The 17948-nt window shown below is 40.4% G+C and overlaps 2 protein-coding genes across 4 annotated transcripts; both read right to left on the reverse strand.

Annotated features, from left to right (window-relative positions):
• Positions 1–1507: 1507 nt before the first annotated feature.
• LOC147337529 (caspase-3-like) lies at positions 1508–9753 on the reverse strand. 2 transcript variants are annotated; one of them, XM_086305561.1, is made up of 7 exons: positions 9662–9753; positions 6910–6975; positions 6206–6363; positions 3901–4029; positions 3278–3453; positions 2582–2702; positions 1513–2327 (listed from the first exon to the last, which is right to left on the reverse strand). In XM_086305561.1, exons 2-7 carry the CDS (start codon positions 6969–6971, stop codon positions 2098–2100), a joined length of 876 nt encoding a protein of 291 aa, XP_086161687.1. In that variant the 5' UTR covers positions 6972–6975; positions 9662–9753; the 3' UTR covers positions 1513–2097. The 2 variants fall into 2 exon arrangements, with proteins under 2 accessions (XP_086161679.1, XP_086161687.1); XM_086305553.1 differs by lacking the exon at positions 9662–9753 and having other exon boundaries at positions 1508–2327; positions 6910–7010.
• A 254-nt stretch (positions 9754–10007) lies between these two features.
• Positions 10008–17928, reverse strand: cenpu (centromere protein U). Of its 2 annotated transcripts, XM_086305677.1 has the most exons (14): positions 17500–17928; positions 15284–15338; positions 15038–15125; positions 14733–14940; positions 14492–14638; positions 14168–14252; positions 14003–14080; positions 13818–13908; positions 12399–12525; positions 12046–12124; positions 11570–11617; positions 10734–10795; positions 10420–10576; positions 10008–10336 (listed from the first exon to the last, which is right to left on the reverse strand). In XM_086305677.1, the coding sequence occupies exons 1-14, from the start codon at positions 17502–17504 to the stop codon at positions 10262–10264; spliced, it is 1305 nt and encodes a 434-aa protein (XP_086161803.1). In that variant the 5' UTR covers positions 17505–17928; the 3' UTR covers positions 10008–10261. The 2 variants fall into 2 exon arrangements, with proteins under 2 accessions (XP_086161803.1, XP_086161794.1); XM_086305668.1 differs by lacking the exon at positions 17500–17928 and having other exon boundaries at positions 15284–15358.
• Positions 17929–17948: the final 20 nt, after the last annotated feature.

A 17948-nucleotide genomic window follows, 5' to 3' on the forward strand; every position in this document is an offset into this window, starting at 1 on the left:
AGTTTATAATTTCAGTTCGAAAAAAAAAAAACGAGAACAACAAGACGAAACATCAGGCTGGCAAGAACACAGAAGGAGTAGAGAAGATGCAAGTTAGTATACCATAGAGACAAAGCGCCCGGGGTCTCTACTCGTTCAGACACATTATAGGAGTATATTCAAATGTTTAAAAAGGCGACACGTTGTTATTCTTGTTGCCCATTACTGAGAAAATATATATACAAAAGTAATTGAATGAAATTTTGCTTACTACAGGAGAACTTGGATTTATGAATATAGAATTTGGACAGTATAAGAAGCAGGTTCGTAAATTAAACGTGACAACTGAGTTTAGTGTCAATATCCGTGTAACCAAACTATTCCAACATAAGGAGAAACGAGGCTAAAATAACTTCCTTTACTTTGTTGGTCAAAAAGAATTCTTGTGGTCAAAACTATATTTGTGCCAGCAGATATTTTCCACAGAGCCGGACCAGTTTGGTCGAAAAGAGGGTAGAAATGTGCAATCTCGAAGATACAGGTTCCTTTGTCCCGTTCTGCTTTTTAGAGGTTGGAAGAAAACAAGACTTGCAAATTTCAGCTCCAGAGACCCGAGGACGCAGAATGGGTTCTGTTTCCTGTTCAGAGGCGCGAAGTAACAACGTTACTAAAGTTCTGTGCTTAAAGGACCGCGCCATCAGTTTTTGAAAATATGATCAGTTTAGGGGAATTTTCTTAATTTTTTAAATTGCAGAGCAAAAGAAAATCAAAGCCAGTGAAAAAATAAAGATTCCATAAGGAGGTTGAAATTCTACATCCAATCAAATGTGAAAGTGTCTTTTATTGTGGCAAATTCAAAATTCAGTAATCATTTATCAAGACTGCTTTTTTTCATAAAATGACTTCAGTTATTTGTGAGGCTTGAACTTCTTTACTTGTCCCTTAAACATATTGATAATTTATCCCATGTAATTTTCCATAATGCTTTAGTTTAGACATTGCTGGTGCAACTTTGCTCTACATACGATCTCGGGTGTGTTTGTGGTAGCATTATGTTACAGGTTATATCCACACATATGCTTTTAAAGCAAATACTACTGAACCATCAGCTGACCTGAATTTTCTTCAAACGTTTCAAACCAGCTGTGTGAATGATTTGGTCAGTTGGATCAATGATCTTATTCCTGTGTGTAAAATTCAGAATAAAACAAGTGCGATTTTGACAGGTGATATTAAAGTTTCCTCTGTGAGAGATACGGCATGTAAACAGTTGAGTCAGGTTGAGGTCTGGACTTTGGGCCATTGCAACACAATGAAGTGTCAAACCTACAGCATTGTGTACACCTCCAGGACATTGCGGCGTGCAGCTCGGATCTCAGCTGACCCTTCTCACCCTGGACACAGTCTGTTTGACCTGCTCCCCTCAGGCAGGAGGTTCCGGTCCATCCGCACCAGAACCTCTCGCCATAAGAACAGTTTCTTCCCCTCTGCTGTTGGACACATGAACAATAACCATATGACTGTCCCCGCCACTAACACATGACCCTACGCTGTGTTCACTGCATCATTCTATGTTTGGCACTGATCACCACCTGCACTCATGTATATATCTTTCAACGTAGCACTCTTAATTCTTACTCTCATGTATATATCTCATGTATATCTCATGCACATATCTTTCCACGTAGCACTTTTAATTCTTATCCCTACTTTTATTTTTTCCATGTCTATTTAAGTGTTATTTATGACACCATGTTTGCACTGAAGCACCGCAGCAATTTCCTAATGTTGTAAACCTGCTCAACATTTGGCAATAAACCCCATTCTGATTCTGATTCTGATTCTGATTCTGATCACATGACAAAAGATGGAAGCTGTCGCATCAGTATAAGTTTTTTTTATTGTAATATATTTTTAACTATGGAACTAATAGTGTTTTGTGTTTCCCAAACAAGACCAAACACTAAAATCATCCAACACTGATGTGTTTTTACCTCAGTGCAAAGTGCATTTGGGTATAGTGACAATTAAATCATTGTTATCCTGCTCAGAACACCACAACAGACTGTATACATTCAAGGTGGCCAGAGGGTAGATATTAGGTTCAACCATGTAAATCTAGACGGGGAAGTAAAAGTCTTTGGTCAACATAGAGACGATACAGGGGATCTGCTTCTTGTTGCTAAATCCAGGCAGGTTGCAGGACGACTCAAACTGGCGTGAAACACCGTGGCTGACTCGCGTCATGATCTGCATCAGATCCAGCTTCCCACTGTAGCGCTCCAACATCTCACACAACTTCTGTATGAACCAGGAGCCGTTGCTTGTGTTTCTCCATGAGTAGTATCCTGCAGGACGAGTGACAGCGTTAGCGCTCTTAGAAAACAAGTTTGGACACCACATGTGACACATCAGCTGCGTTGTAGACCAAAAAAAAAAAAAGGAAACAGAAAAAGGGAAGCATAGACAGAAAATGAACAGGACAATGTGTCGATGCTTGTTCTTCACACCCCAACCCATCGGTTTATGAGAATGACCCAGAAGGTGGGTCCTGAGGTCGGGACATCACTCTAAAATGTCCCGTCTGAGAAACTGTTTGTACCTGGAGCGGTGGAATAGGCGTATAAGAAGTCGGCCTCCACAGGAATCTTCTCAGACGTCTGCTCGTCTCCTACACTGTCGGTCTCAATGACTCCCTCATCCAGGGCTGAACCACGGCATGCCTGAAAAGGAAGGAGAAACTCAAAATCGATCTCATATTTGGCACACATCTTGAAACACCTTAGGGAAACTTGGGCGGGCAGTTATTCGAAGCATTATCTAAATGAACTTGAATTTCAGCAGCACCAGGACATATAAACAAAAGTTATCAGTCATACTGGATATTAAGAAAAAGGGTTAAAGGTATATTTTGTAAATTCCAATCTTTAAAAGTAGTTTAAAACCTCCCCACATTAACTAAAGCTCTCGAACAATGTGAAGAAACATCTGGACTTTATATCCAAAACATCTGTGTTGGGCAAGTTGTCCTCAAAGCTCCTGGAGGAAATCAAAGTGGCTAAAAAGTGGGTGTGTTAGCTCTGACTCATCAGTTAAATATAAAGAAATTCAATGGTTACATTTTTTTCATGTACATTTAAAGTGAAAGCACTGTTTTGTTTTTAAAAGTTATAAAACAGATGACAATTAAAGCAACACTTTGAACTTAATAAACTACTAATGAAGACGTTACTATATAAAGACTGAAACACAGGAATCAACATCGCAGAAGTGTACCACACTGCCATAATGAACTCACCTGTATGAAGAAGAGCTTTGGTTTCCCCACCAGACCCTTGCACTGCTTTCCTTTGAAGCACTGTACCAGCGTATCAAACTTTTCACAGCCGTCAGTGCCGTATATGACACCCTCATCCCCATGACTAAGCATCACACACACAAATGATGCATTGTTCTTGTGGTCCTCTTTGGATGCTGGAAACACAGCAGAACAGAGGGGAAACACCAAGGAATCATTAGTCCAGCTGTTTTTAAACAACCCCCTGATGCCAACTCACAAGCCAGTGCTTTTATTTTGGCGGAGCTACTCTAATAGAATGAACAAAAATAAAATTTTCTGGATATTTTATGTTCCTTCACATCCTTTTTCACTCTTCTTTCTCAATGGGCTAAGGCTACTCTCCTAAAACGACTGGGATGATTGGTTAAAACCAAACCAGACAGTGCCTGTTATGTAAGTGTAACTGGTGTAGCTCTATAACATCCGCCAACTGCTAACAAAAAGCTATAGCAACATTAGAACAACTGCCGTCTGGTGGTTACCACAACCACAGCATTTCACTACAATCAGCTCACAGGTTGACTGTAACAGGATGGAGAGGTTTTTGTGAATACAGAGGTAAAGCTTTAACGTCTTCTTACCGTCTAACAACAGCCTTTTCATCTCAGCCACAGTCTGGTCATTTAATATTTGGACCTTGTAACCCAGGTTTTTGAAGGTCTTTGCAACACTGGCAGCATCAGCATCTGTCCCATTACGAGTGCCCATCCCTACAGAGATACACAAGCAGAAAGGTAGCACACTATAAAGTCAGCACCGTCTGGGAATCCTGGAAATAAAATCCAAACAGAATGCAATGATTTAAAATCTCATAAGCTGATATTTTATTCACAACAAAACTTAAAAAAACATCAAATCAAGCTAATACATTTAACTATTTCATTCTAACCCAGATTATCTGTGTTTAATATTAAAGTTTGTTAAATTTAAAACATGTAAATGTGACAACTATTAAAAAAAAAAAAAAAAAAGAACTGGAGAAAGAGGCAAATACTTTTTCACAGCACTGTAGGGTTACCTCAGGTTAACTGGCCACATGTCAGTAACATGGTTGGGTATCATATCATGATTGGACGCCCAGAATCTGGCATTAGTGCCTATGGAACTAACAGCCTTCACATCTGGGAGGGTGCCATCACCATCGTCTTTTAAACTGCATTCTTTATGTGGCTTCGTACTAGAAGAGTACGGGTGCTGAACTGGCCTACCTGCCTCCAGATATTTCACCACCTGCAAACAGCTGGAGCATCACGAAACAGGAACATGACAAATAAGAGCCAGGAGTGCGGTACAGGTAGAGTCCTGATATTAAACAAGAACGGGAGAACGGGACAGCGCTCGTTTCCTCTGCTCTGTGGTCAATGAAGTGTTGGTTCAAGAGTTAGGAGTTTGCCTTGTAATCGGAAGGTTGGCGGTTCGAACCCGGGTTTGGACAGTCTCGTTTGTTGTGTCCTTGGGCAAGACACTTCACCCGTTGCCTACTGGTGGTGGTCAGAGGGCCCGGTGGCGCCAGTGTCCGGCAGCCTCGCCTCTGTCAGTGCGCCCCAGGGTGGCTGTGGCTACAATGTAGCTGCCATCACCAGTGTGTGAATGACTGGATGTGTAAAGCGCTTTGGGGTCCTTAGGGACTAGTAAAGCACTATACAAATACAGGCCATTTACCATTTGGTCTGTGAGATCTGTCGCTGCATTCTGTTTTACATTTTAGTTCCAAGTTTGTTTTGGAACTGGGATTGTAACTGTCACAGCAGGATTCCTTTGTACTGCAACTGCACAAAAAGCAAAGCAGTGCAAAGTACTTCATTTGACTTTTTGTACATTTGGAAAAATGTGGGAAAATCCCATCTCCCTTTTCACTGCAGACACTGGGATTTGTCACAGCAGCAGCTGTAAAATGATCCTACAGATGCTACTACTGTTACACCACAACATGTGCACATTTACAACTGGGTGAAGTGAGAGGGAAACATCTGCACCATAGAGGTGTCATGTCTTACAAATACAACACTATTATTGAGCATAGTGTAAAAAGAAAACAAGCACTCCCCGACATTCTATAAATCTGGATAAGGTTATAACATACAAACACTCCTGTGACAGGAAGTCCAAGAAGGAAGAGTTCGGGTCTTAGGAGGTCAATCAACCACCATTCAATCTCCAAACACGTGCTGGGTAATAACATTTAAAGGATCTTGTGTTGGTCTTCACTGTATTTACATTTTATTCAAGGTCATATCCATGTGAGGTACATGTTTTCTTTTCCTATTGTGATAAGTTAAAAACTAAAAAGACTGTATCAGGTTGTTTTTATGCCACAGTGTGAAGTGTGAGGCACAATGTAGCGCAGCTGATGACATTTGGAAAATTAGTGAAGTTTGGAACGAGCACTGTGACGAGGCAGTTTTAGACGAAGACAATGATCATGAAATGCAAAGTGTCTCAGTCCATCTCAATGACTGTCTAGACCAGGGGTGGGCAATTCCAGGCCTCGAGGGCCGGTGTCCTGCAGGTTTTAGATCTCACCTTGGGTCGACACACCTGAATCACATGATTAGTTCGTTACCAGGCCTCTGGAGAACTTCAGGACACGTTGAGGAGCTAATTTAGCCATTTAAATCAGCTGTGTTGGTTCAAGGACACATCTAAAACCTGCAGGGACACCGGCCCTCGAGGCCTGGAGTTGCCCACCCCTGGTCTAGACCCACTGTTACCTTACCACTGTTGTATCTAGCATTTTATTTTATTCTATTCTATTGTGTACAGTATCTCATAGATATATCAATCCACTGTTTTTTTCTCTAATTTTCTATGCAACTTTGCACTGTCCACTGCTGTAACAAAACAAATGTCCCACACGTGGAACTAATAAAGGTTATCTCATCTTACCTGTTTTTGAGTGGAAGTTCTTGTTGTTGATAATCACACAGGTGCCAATGCAGGGGTAGTCCATCTTGTAGCGGTAAACATCAGAGGCTTCTGGTTTACTGCTGTTCCAGTCCTTTTCCTCAGTAGTCTTGCAACTTCCTGCAGCCTCTGCATTTCCCCTGATGGAGCACACACACACACACACACACACACACTCTGACTCATGACTGCCCTGTACTTAAAACATGAAGAACTTGTTTAACACCGTCACACATAAAAGAAGTTGTTAACAAGACTGTAGCTACTGTAGCTAAACTTGTTTGTTTACCCACGACTTCAATGAAAACGTACAAGAATATCACACAGATTGGTTTTGAAATGTCATTGTACCAGATAGAACTTCAGAGCATTGGTGCAACTAAGCATTTTCACATGTACCATTTTCTTTTGAGCAGCTCTTGTACGCTCAGCTTCTTTACTAATTAATCCTGCTGGTTTAAAACCATACTGTGGCAAACTGAAGAATAAACTGCTGGCTGTCAAAGTGAAGATGACGGTAACATAAGCCACTTGTGTTAAAATATGAAGGAAAACAACCTGAGCCAAGGTCAAATCAGCCAGGAGGTGCACAAGTCTCCACATTTCAGCAAACAGAGCTGCTACAGTAGTTAAGCTTTCTCAACACGTGGGCACTCAGACAGTGAGCAACAACGCACAATAGTTACCCATTTCCACAAACTGCAGCATCTACAGTGTCCCCACCTCTCTGCATGTCACCATCAGCCATGTTCCTGCACACAAAAGGTGGCATAGAAATCACCACAGGAAGATAAAGAAACCAAACACCCCGTGGATCCTCTCCAAAGGTGGACCACACCCCTACTAACGCTTGCAGTTGGTTTAAAAACACATGCATTTTCGTTTAGGCTGATTAGCTTCCTCATTTTCAAGATTTAAGATCAGTGATGTAGATCATGCTATAGCATTTCTTCATTAGAAAAAGGAGAACAATTACTTTACAAGGAAATACATGCCATTCTCAGTGTTTTCAAGAAAGAGCTACACTTTCTGGAGAAGTGTATTTTTGGACTCTGGTTGGGTTGTGCAAGTTGTAAAACTGTGAAAAGCATGACTAAAACGTTTGGAGTTGATTGATGTGCAATTCTTGAATAATAATAATGTATACTTTACTGATCCCCGTGGGGAAATTCCTCTCTGCATTTAACACATTTACTCAGGGAAGCACACACCAACAAACTGGAATGGGATTCTTCTTTTTTTGCAGTCCCAACCTGTAAGGTCATGTAGCTTGATAGAGTATGCCAGATTATACAATCTCAAAGTGGAAAGAAAAACCCCACAACAAGCACAATAGTTACCCTGGAAGCTGTTTGGTAACAGGGATAAGATAAACCTTTATTAGTCCCAAACGTGGGAAATTTTGGGGTCATGGCAGAAGGCACAAGAGCAGTAAAAATAAGAAAAACATTAGACCAGTGGTTTGGTGGTTTGTGGGTTTGGTGCATACACTCAACCTTGTGTTTACCAACATAGAATCTACTTTATGGATTAACTAATATGTCAATATATAAGTTAAAGCAGTTTAAAAGCATACTCAGGAAGAGCCACTCCTGTTAAACCACACCAAACTGTAGCTCATAGTGAAACCACTGACACAACAGGAAGTGTTTTATAAGGATCATGAGAAAAGTTACCTCAGTGTGAAAGAGAAAATAACTGTCAACATGAAAACAGTGAGTCAGTATCTTTCTGTTTGATTTTTTTAAATTAAATTCTGAAACATCCAGATGTTAGTTTGATAAATATAGGTGTATGAGAACACTGCAGTACATAATGTACACGTTGTAAAATATAAAGGTCTGTCAAAATGAAGACTACTAACATAAGCCAGCTGTATATTACGATGCTTATTTTTCCTACATTGTGTGTACTAGTACATGGCACTGGTACATATGCCACCAAGCAACTGGTCACTTAAGCCTGTCGCTTGGTGTCAGCAAGGCTACGTGATGAGGTCATATTTTCCGATGCAGATAAAAGCCTTTGGGTGAACTAAGACAGTTTTCCTCTTTTAAATGGATATTACACTTGTACGGAATGGTGTGAAGGCACAGCAGTTAGTTTCAAAAACAGCAATAGTATTTTATGTCTTTTGTTCATCTCTAAAAATATATTTCATTTTCCTGTAACTGCGGGTGCTGTGCTGAACAGTAGACCGTCGTAAATGACTCATGGCCGATAATCTGTCAAAAACACATCTCTCATGAAAGCCATTTCTGTCACCAAGTAGATGTTGAGATGAAGTTTTGGCAAAATCACTTGTACAGACATTTACCCAGGTAAAAACTGATTGCCACCAAAAATGTCTTTTTTTCAACAGAGATTTGTCCCAGAGAGCTGCAAACAAACATAACATCACAGTTTTATTAAGATATTTAAAATGGCCAAAAAGGGCTGATAATGTAGGTGCAGTAAGGCTGTATAGACATAGGAAATACAGACAAACAGGTCCTGTCTTTATTTTAAATATATAACCCCTCCATAAATGTATGGTCAGTCTATTTACCAATATAAGCACACTGAAACATCAAAAATCAGTTTCTAGCACAACACTGGCATCAGGAGGAATACCAATAATTAATAAATGCCCTCAATGAAATTCTTTTATATTTTAAGTCGCCCATTTAGTGAGCTGGGCTACCTCTGGACCCTAGACCCATGTTCAACAACTCAGGTTTAGAGGATCTCAGCCTGTCATAAATACTGGTCACGTGATCTAGCCAAAGTGAAAAAACCACAAAACCCATGATGCTTCCTGTAAGTTGTTCATTTGACTATTATTAGTTAGGTTTACTTTTGGGGTTAGGACCACAGACTGCTGTTTCCACACACCCATGTGTTTGAATGTTAACATATTCAAAGCAGACTAATACTAAGGAACAACCATTACTGTTTAACTACACCAAGTTAGAGCTAATAACGAAACTGCAATGATAACAAAAAATTATTTACAACCCTTCTATCAGCACGTTCTTGTTTTTACGTTAAGCCAATTGAAATACTTCCACGCACCATACCTGGATGTTAGCTTAATAATTACCCCGTACATCTGTGGGAATATTCCATATGAATTATATAAATGCCGTAAAAGTGAGTCCCACTGCAGACTAGTAGCACAAACTACAAAAACCTAACATACGACAACTGTCCATTAAAGTGCTACTACAGCTAATGTTACACAGTAATAAAGGCGAGTGAACGATGACCTAAAAATAATACTCCCGAGCTGGTTTGTTAAACAATTTCAGTTTAGTTTACAGCTACGTCAGAAAACGCGTTAGTGAAGCAAATAGTTGATAAAACACGTAAATATCAGCGGGAACACGGTAAACCCACGCAGCGAGTAACTCATAAGGGTAAATACGAACGGAGTAGAAAACACCAAAATAAACGTACCTCTTAATGAGACAGTAGAAAGTGCTTTTATGAAGTATGTTACATAAATAAAGCCAACCAGGAAATCTCTGTTAAAAGTTTATACCTGAAACTTTGAGCCAATGGGAACGCCGATTCTGTGTGGGCGGGATGACGCTACTAAAAGACAAACGCTGATTGGTTTAGACAACTATTGTTTAGTTACCAACAATCCCTTCTCTTTTCTGCACAGGCAGGTGAAATGCTGTGACAAATAATTATCAGAAGCTCCGCGGAAATCCCAGTAGCAGTTCAGACTGCTTCCGGAATTTCTTTCCTTTTGTTAAATAAAGAAAGTAACTGAACTACACACGCACACAAACTCTGGTTCCGTTATTTGAATTTATTAAATACAATATGAATGTATTCATATTATTAATCTATAAAACGTGTCACATTCTTCTAGTAATCATCCAGTTTACATTTATGATCTAAATGAACAGGACAGTGTTATATACAAAGCCTTATCTACACCATACATTACAATCCAAACCGTCAAGCTGCTTTCAGTCTCTCATCTCATATTGTGCAGTCTCTGGGAGTTTTAAACGTTCTGCATTTGTGTCATTTCCCAGACTCATTTTAAGTCTCTTTTCTCTCTGCTGTTTTAATGTGCTTCGTCTCCAAGAGCAGAGCTGGTAAGCTGGAGGCCCCGTACTGGAAAAAGGAACCAGAATTCAGCTCATCATTGAAATACACAATACAGTATTTGGGTATTTAATGTTGTTGTGCATCTCTACCGTCTCTTTCTCATTGGGGTGTTTTTGTCTGTAGTCCAGGTACTGTCGGTTGAGCTCTCTGATGTCATGGAGGAAGGCCTGGCTTCGTCTCAGGTCAGCTAACCGCTGCTGAAGTTCAGCTTTCTCCTTCTCCAGCAACCATGCCTGCCTCTCTGCTCTGTTAGAACAATCACACGAGGTCAGTAGTCAGTGAAAGGAAAAGAATGTAAACTTTTACATTCTCCAAGACCTAGTTCTTTCACATAAATGACTCTATAAAGACATAAAAGTTATAACAGGCTGTTTGTAAACCATGTGTGTGAGCTGCTGCTCACCTCATCATCTCATGCTTGGTATCAAACAGTCTCTGCGTGTTTTTACGGATCAAAGAGCCCACCTAACACAGAACAATGGAAACAAGCACTTTACCCAACCTACAGAAATACAAGCTGCTCTGTTATCCTTCAGTGCAAAGTATGGACGCTGACTTTGAGCTAAACATAGGTATCAGTACTCTGACATAAAATCACAGTAACAGTATGTTCATGTCTAACACATTCTGCCAGCTCATACGGAAGGTAAGGAGGCGATATGGAACGATTAAATGACTAAAGTTCTCGTCTTATCTTCCAAGAGTATAAAGTGGATTATTGTCGTGCAGACTAGAAGTTCAAGGACACACAGAAACGTCAAAATGAGCCTATTGATCTGATTTTGACCGTTTTGAATGAGTCAAAGTTGAGAATCATTAACTAGCAGGGAGGTGGTGTGGTTAGATGCTTATGTAAATTCATCGTGATGGGAAGTTTAGGACTTTAATGAGTTCTTTGAACTTTTTCCAGTGCAATGATTGTGCAGCACAAATCTTTAATGACTTAAAAACCAAACAAATCAAAAAACAAGACTTTGTTTGAATCCATTTAGGATTTCCTCCAATCCACACAGGGTCAAAAGAACACAAATATACACACACAATAATATTTAATTCAATGTCCATTAACAAACTGCAGCTTGACTGAGTGCGTTTGGTAGCCTGATCGATCCATTCCAACCAGTCCCGATGTGTGTTTGGGATCCTTGATCAGAGGTGGCGTACTAACATGCTACTAGGGTCACAATTTAGTATTTTACCATGCTTACATTAGTAATGCTGACCAGACGTCATAATTACCTTGTTGTTTTCTCTTTTTAAAACCTTGAGCTCTTTAAGTGAAGTGATCTGAAAGAGACAAATACAGTGTTTGATTTAATGATGGCTGATCAACAAAATGCTGCTGTCTATTAGACTCAATTCATGGAGAAAACAAATCCAAGTTATATCATAAGTCCATTCGTGACATCTAGAGTTTGAAGTAGGATCGACTACTTATTATGTCGTTAGATGAAAAAGGCCTTGTAGGGACCTCCCTGCATTTCATGATGTTTAATGTCAGTAACCAACAAAATACTTAGCATTACAATTGTCACTGTAATCCTGTCCTTCTATAGTGCTTTACACTCTAATATGGCTACACAATGTATGAGTTACTGGTATTACACTGTTGGTTTAATCCAGCTTGTAGCATCCTTCAAAACAACACAGAGTAAAGCTGTGTTGTCCTTGACAACCTCTGTTTGACATCATGACCAGAATCAGGAAAGTCTGACCTTTTCTGTGAGCTGGTCTTTGACATTGCTGGAGAAACAATCAATGGTGTGTCTGACAGCTTTAGACCCCACAGACTCCCTGAAAGCAAGCAGAACAAAGTAATGCTACTGGCAACCTGAATGATTACCTCTACCAGCATGCTTGCAGTTTTCTTGCATCCTGACTCAGCCTTTGAGCTTTTCTAAAGTAAACATCATTGCTTCAATATTTATCTGTGATAGATATCTGTGTGAAACACAGCTGCTGTCAATGCAAAGGCGTTAATAAAAATGACTGTAATGTGTACTTAAAGCCTAGATTACAGGCTACAGAGACGGTCACGGTGAATGAGCGTTGAATTTTGGAAATTTACCTGTACTGCTCACAGAAGTCAAGGAAGGAATCCAGCAGCACCTCCAACTCTGTCCCTCTGTGTTGGCCTCGTTTCTTCCTCCTCTGCTCGCCTGTGCTGGCCTGTTCTGGTTCTCCGGATCCACTGCCTTCGAGGGGAATCATCTCCATTATTTAATCACTCTGAGCAATAATTTTTTAAGGAAAAATGTCAATTACAATTAAATTACAGTAATATTAAATAAAGCACAGGGCCAGGCTCACTGAGATACTTTTCCCAGTGATGTGGTTAGAGTCTGTTTCGGTTCTTTCTGATGAAGGCCAACTGTGACTGCATCAGCCACACATGGGCAAAATCAATCCATACATTCACCTCCTTAGTTTGGATTCCAGTTATTTTAGCAATATAATTCATTAATGTCTCTACTTTATCCTAACAATGATATTATGAGCACATAGTAGCATTGTGTGGTTATACTGGCTGCTTCCTGTCTGGGCAAAAGGTGTGGCCAGGTGCAGTTATGTTATTTTGTGTTTGTTTCCCTCTGTGAGTAAATGGTTTGGCCAAACCACTGTTACCCTCCTTTGTCTTTGTGCTCAGTTTACTCATTTAAGTTTCTGGAAGTCACTTTTTGAGTAGTTATGCTTAGTTGAGCTTCTTTATGAATCCACTAATTTTATTTTTAAATTTGTCTTTTTGGGGGGTAAAATGGTGTAATTGGCTGCTTGGTCCATCACACCAACAGTTGATACAGTTCAGAAACAAATGTTTGTTGTGTTAGTTACAAAAAAACAACAACAACAAAAACCCCCACAACAACATGTGATCAGAACCTTTGCAGTAAGGCGACAGTGTTGACTACAACAGCCTCCCACCTTCATGCCAACTGCATGTTTTGTGAAACACTGCCACAGATACTGATTACAAATACACTCATTGGACATTTCATTAGGTACACCTGCATAGTGTTGGGTTGGACCCTCTGTTGTTTTCTAAAATGTTGCAATTTCTACAATCAGGAATGTGATGGAAACATTCCACAGAGATTTGCTCCACAGTGATATGACAACATGTTCAAGAAACCAGTTTGTCGCGATTTGAGCTTTATGACATGACGTGTTATCGTGCTGGAGGCAGCTATCAGAAATGGGTACACTGTGGTCATAAATGGATTCACATAGTCAGCACCAATACTCAGGTATGTATTTGCTTTTAAATAAAGTTGATAATACTGAAACCCAAGGTGAGCCAAGAAAATATCCACACTATTACACCGGCACCAGCAGCCTGAACCATCAATACCAGGCAGGTCATGCTTTCATGCTGTGTGTACCAAATTCTGACCCTTACATCCAAACGCAGCAGCAGAAATGAAGTCTAATCAGACGTTATGCATTGTAAAAGTGATAACAGACAGTAACTAGTTCTCTTTGCTCTTACCTGATGAAGACTTCCTAGCTTTGGATTTCTCGTACAAAGACTTTTTCATTCTTCCCAAGCTTCCCCTCACGGCCTTCTTTGGACTTGGATTCTGAGGAAATGACATGAAGAAAAAGATGCAAAGTTAGAATATAGCCCATATTTGCCACTGTTGCTCAAAGCTCTGTGCTAATGCTAGTCCATACCCAGCTGGAGTCTACATCCACATCCTCCTCATCAGATGAAAGCACTCGCCTGCTCTTCTGTGGGGCGGGGCCAGAGCTCTGGAACAAATCATTATTTTCAGCACATCTGACATCTCAACTCTATTTTTATTTGAAAGGCTTTATGACCACACAAGAGCTCCTCACCTGTGACTGACTGTCACTTGATCTTCCACTAGCAGACTCACTTTTTCTCTTCTTGTCCTCCTTCCTTTGCTGATTATTCACAGGCCTAGTGGGACACGGACAGACACACACACAGATAAATAAACCAGTAGGGATATAACATAAAAGTCAGTCACTTCAGCATCATTACTCAGACAGTCAAGTTCAAGTTGTTTGTTTAAGTTCTTCCAGAGTGGGGGGGGCAGCTTCTGTACTCACAGTCATAAATATTTGGGTAAGTAGAAAGGAGCTTCTAGAGCTTTGAGGGGTTTTTAATGTCATCACACTCTTTGTACAGGGCCTCACCTTGCACTTCTCCTCTTGGCAGGCTTCTTCCCAATTAAACGCTTCTGTATGGCTTTAGGAGCAGGCTGACTGTCCTTCTCTGGGACAGATTTATGTACCTCCACATGTGGCTCTGCTTGTTCATCTGCAGTGGCTTCCTTCTCAGGGCTAACCGGTGCATACAGGAGGTTTAAAAAAAAAAAAAAAGAAGTCAGCACTCACGTCACAATAAACTAGTAAGTGCACATTAACTATACCTTACCTGGTTTGGCCCTTCTCACCAGCACTTCTCCTGCCCCTCTCTACCTTCTTTTCTTCCTTCCTATTCTCTCGACCTTCCTCTGCCACATTCCTCTTTACAGCAGATCCACGCTGTCCGCCGGTGGCCTTTCCTGGGTTTTCTGGTCTGTTCTGTTCTTCTTCAGGCACATTTAAATCTTCTTCCATGGCGGTACTGTGCAGAGGGTTGCCTGGGCAACACAAGCATCATGTGGTCAGCCAAAGTTCATTAGGAGCAGAAAATGTATAACAACACATGACAAAGGTACTCAGATTCAATAGTCTTACCATAATTTATCTGTAACCCTGCCAGGAAGCTAGCTTTGTCTATAGAGGACAGGTTGGTGGAATCCATTTGATCAAAAGCTGACGCTTTCTAAATTTGAGCAAAACAAAGTGGAATAAAAGTATAATTAGGTGCTTTAAAAAGTTGCCCCACAACAACTATTTTTACGTGTTTTTCCTCAACGATGCAGCAAACAAAAGAAGGACCAATCGATCTGATCACACTGAACCAGTCATGGATGAACTTACTTCGCTCTCCACTGGAGGCGCTGCCGACACTCTGGTTCCCCGTCGCTTTTTGGCACTGCATAAACAAAAGGCCATATGTTATTACAGTTTTTTCTGAATGCTTAAACCCTAACTGTGATTCCTGTAGCACAATCTCTAAAACTATTCAGACTTATAGCAAAACCACTCACTGAGTTTGCAAAACTAAAAGCACAAAAACTGCTTTGCACTCAGTTTGCAATTTTGTAACACACACTTTGCAAAACTGTAGGCACAATTCACTGCACAACACTCAATTACCAAATTTCCAACACAGTCCTAGCAAAAGTATACACATGTATGGTTATCATTAACACTAACTTGCCAACTGTCTGGCACACTTTCACACGTGAAAACTTTTTTAGATAATTAGTTCACTTTGCAATCAGCCTAAGCACTATAATACAGGTAAGCTGTGTGTGCGGAGTACAATGGAGGGAGCAGAAAGAGTGAGAAGTAGAGGAGGCCGAGGAAGAGGACGTGGAGGTGAAGAAGTAGGATGAAGAGGACGACAAGGACAAGGAGGAGCAAGAGGAAGACGAGGAGGGGGGAGAGGAAGATGAGGAGGGGGGAGAGGAAGGGTAGGAAGAGTAAGAAATAGAATTGCTGATGACATCAGAGCTACAATAGTGGACCATGTAATCAACTATGGAATGACCCTGAGGGAAGCTGGCCAACGGGTCCAGCCTAACTCGAGCTGCTACACTGTAGCAAGTACCATAGGGACATCTTGAAATGAGAATCGGTTAGTACAGTCACTTCGCACAAAGATTTGTAGCACTGCCATATGCCAATGAGAAACACACCAATACCATTGATGTAAAAATACTGAAATTGTTACTTTACAGAATTGCTAGATGACCAGATGCTGGGGGCAGAGGAAGCATGTTCACTGCAGACCAAGTAACCCATATAGTCATTATGGCGATTGCAAATAATCCTATACTTGGAAATAAACACTTGTGTTTGTTTTGATGTGTTTGAATAAACACCAGTACTTGAAGTTTGGATCCCTCTATGCTTATGGATCTATGACAGAAGTATGAGCTCAAACTGACATAGCCTACCTTGTGCACAGAGAAAGCAAAAGCCAGATGTGTTTTGTATTCATACCATCAGTGTGCAGTTGGTGCATTGTGTGCTTAGTAGATGATGGCTTGTGTGTACTGTTTGATACGGAAACACCATTTTTACGAAGGTGTGAAGAGTTAATCTAGCTGTGTTTGCTTTTGCAAGATAACTACAATGTTTTGATTATTCGGTGACAGGTTTTCTTATTTGTGTGAAGAGTTTTGCAAAATTAGCCAATAGTTACAAAAAATGTGCTTAAGCAATCAGAAAAAACTGTAACTGGCTCTGGATGCTGGGTTTGTTCACCTACCAGCCTGGTTAAAGAACGCAAGGCTGTGGTGGAATTCTTACCTGGATAGACCCAGGTGAGGCTATATCGATAACGAGAGCCGGTTATATTCTTAAAATACTAAAAGGAAAGTGCTTCATGATTACCTCCTTTAGCAGAGGACTGTCACTTATGTTAATAGAGTAGATAGGCTGTCCCACACTTTACAGTGACACACCACCCAACCATTCAAGACAAACCATCACTCGATAAGTGGCTCACATCGTGTAAATACTCATCTGGGTTTCCTATTTCATGCCACAGTCAGCTAATATATTTTAAACCTTCCACGTTCTACGTTACACCCACATGTGAAATAAAAACATTGAGCCAGTGGCAAAATGTGCTTCTTATTAAGAGGCCGGCTCTTGTGCCGAATGTAGATTAAAAGAAATAAGAGCTTATCTGCTACATCGTTGTTGTTGTTGTTTTTTTTATTGAATGTGAGCAAGCTCAGAGAGATGGTGATCAACATCAGAAAGAAGAGGGCGGCCATACAAATACTGAGAACTGGCTGTACATATAAAGCAGGCTCTGGCTCTGTGAATGGCTCCAAACGAAGCACTTTTGAAGCTGTGACCGCCATCACGGAACAGATACATACCACTAGTTGTCACACTCTATAACACAAGTGTGTTTCTCTTTTCGTTATTCGACAGTATAACTTCCCTCACTGACATCATGCTAACAGCAGCAGGTCAACGAAAAGTTTCTTTTAGCAAACAAGGTGTTCCGGTATGTATAAAGAAATATTTCTTGTAGTGTTGAAATGTTAGAAATCAAAACGGAAAGTTCTCACCTCATTGCGAACAACTGTAGGTTTAGTACGTTATATAAGCTGTTCGTCGGTCGGAGGAGCTCAAACAGCTTCCCGCTGCTCCCGCAAAATAGTTCAAGTTCCGGACTGTACCATTCCAGTCACACAGGGGTGTAAAATAATACAATAAAAATGTGCAAGTGGGGGTTATAGAGATAAATTAACTGCATTCGAGACTCAACTTTAACTTTGCCTTAAGTTGCTTTGAATTCACTATATTCGAAAGAATGTTTACAGTGAGAATAAAAAAAAAAAAAAAGCCAACCCCACAGCGGATTTGAACAGTCCTTATTTCTACGGAATGCGAAAAAGACCATAAAGAACTTTTTTCGAACCTTCGAAAGCAACGAAATCTGGGACACAAATCAGTGACTGATATCAATACAAAAACAAATGCGACTGATTAAATATAACAAGAAGAAATGAGAATC

The sequence above is a fragment of the Aulonocara sp. 'chitande type north' Nkhata Bay genome, linkage group LG2, assembly GCF_057382095.1.
Source record: "Aulonocara sp. 'chitande type north' Nkhata Bay isolate Kocher_YH1m ecotype deep benthic linkage group LG2, A_spYH_male_GT1.1, whole genome shotgun sequence".
NCBI classification, from domain to species: domain Eukaryota; kingdom Metazoa; phylum Chordata; class Actinopteri; order Cichliformes; family Cichlidae; genus Aulonocara; species Aulonocara sp. 'chitande type north' Nkhata Bay.

Excerpts from the sequence above, each read along its gene's own strand:
- LOC147337529 (XM_086305553.1), bottom strand. The coding sequence starts at position 6,995 with ATGCCACCTTTTGTGTGCAGGAACATGGCTGATGGTGACATGCAGAGA. Across the intron at positions 3,454-3,900 it reads GAAAAGGCTGTTGTTAGACG|CATCCAAAGAGGACCACAAG; the intron begins GTAAGAAGACGT and ends CTGTGTTTCCAG. Across the intron at positions 2,328-2,581 it reads CGCCTATTCCACCGCTCCAG|GATACTACTCATGGAGAAAC; the intron begins GTACAAACAGTT and ends CTCGTCCTGCAG.
- cenpu (XM_086305668.1), bottom strand. The coding sequence starts at position 15,358 with ATGGCCTTTTGTTTATGCAGTGCCAAAAAGCGACGGGGAACCAGAGTG. Across the intron at positions 14,253-14,491 it reads GCCAAGAGGAGAAGTGCAAG|GCCTGTGAATAATCAGCAAA; the intron begins GTGAGGCCCTGT and ends GTGTCCCACTAG. Across the intron at positions 10,337-10,419 it reads ACCCCAATGAGAAAGAGACG|TACGGGGCCTCCAGCTTACC; the intron begins GTAGAGATGCAC and ends TCCTTTTTCCAG.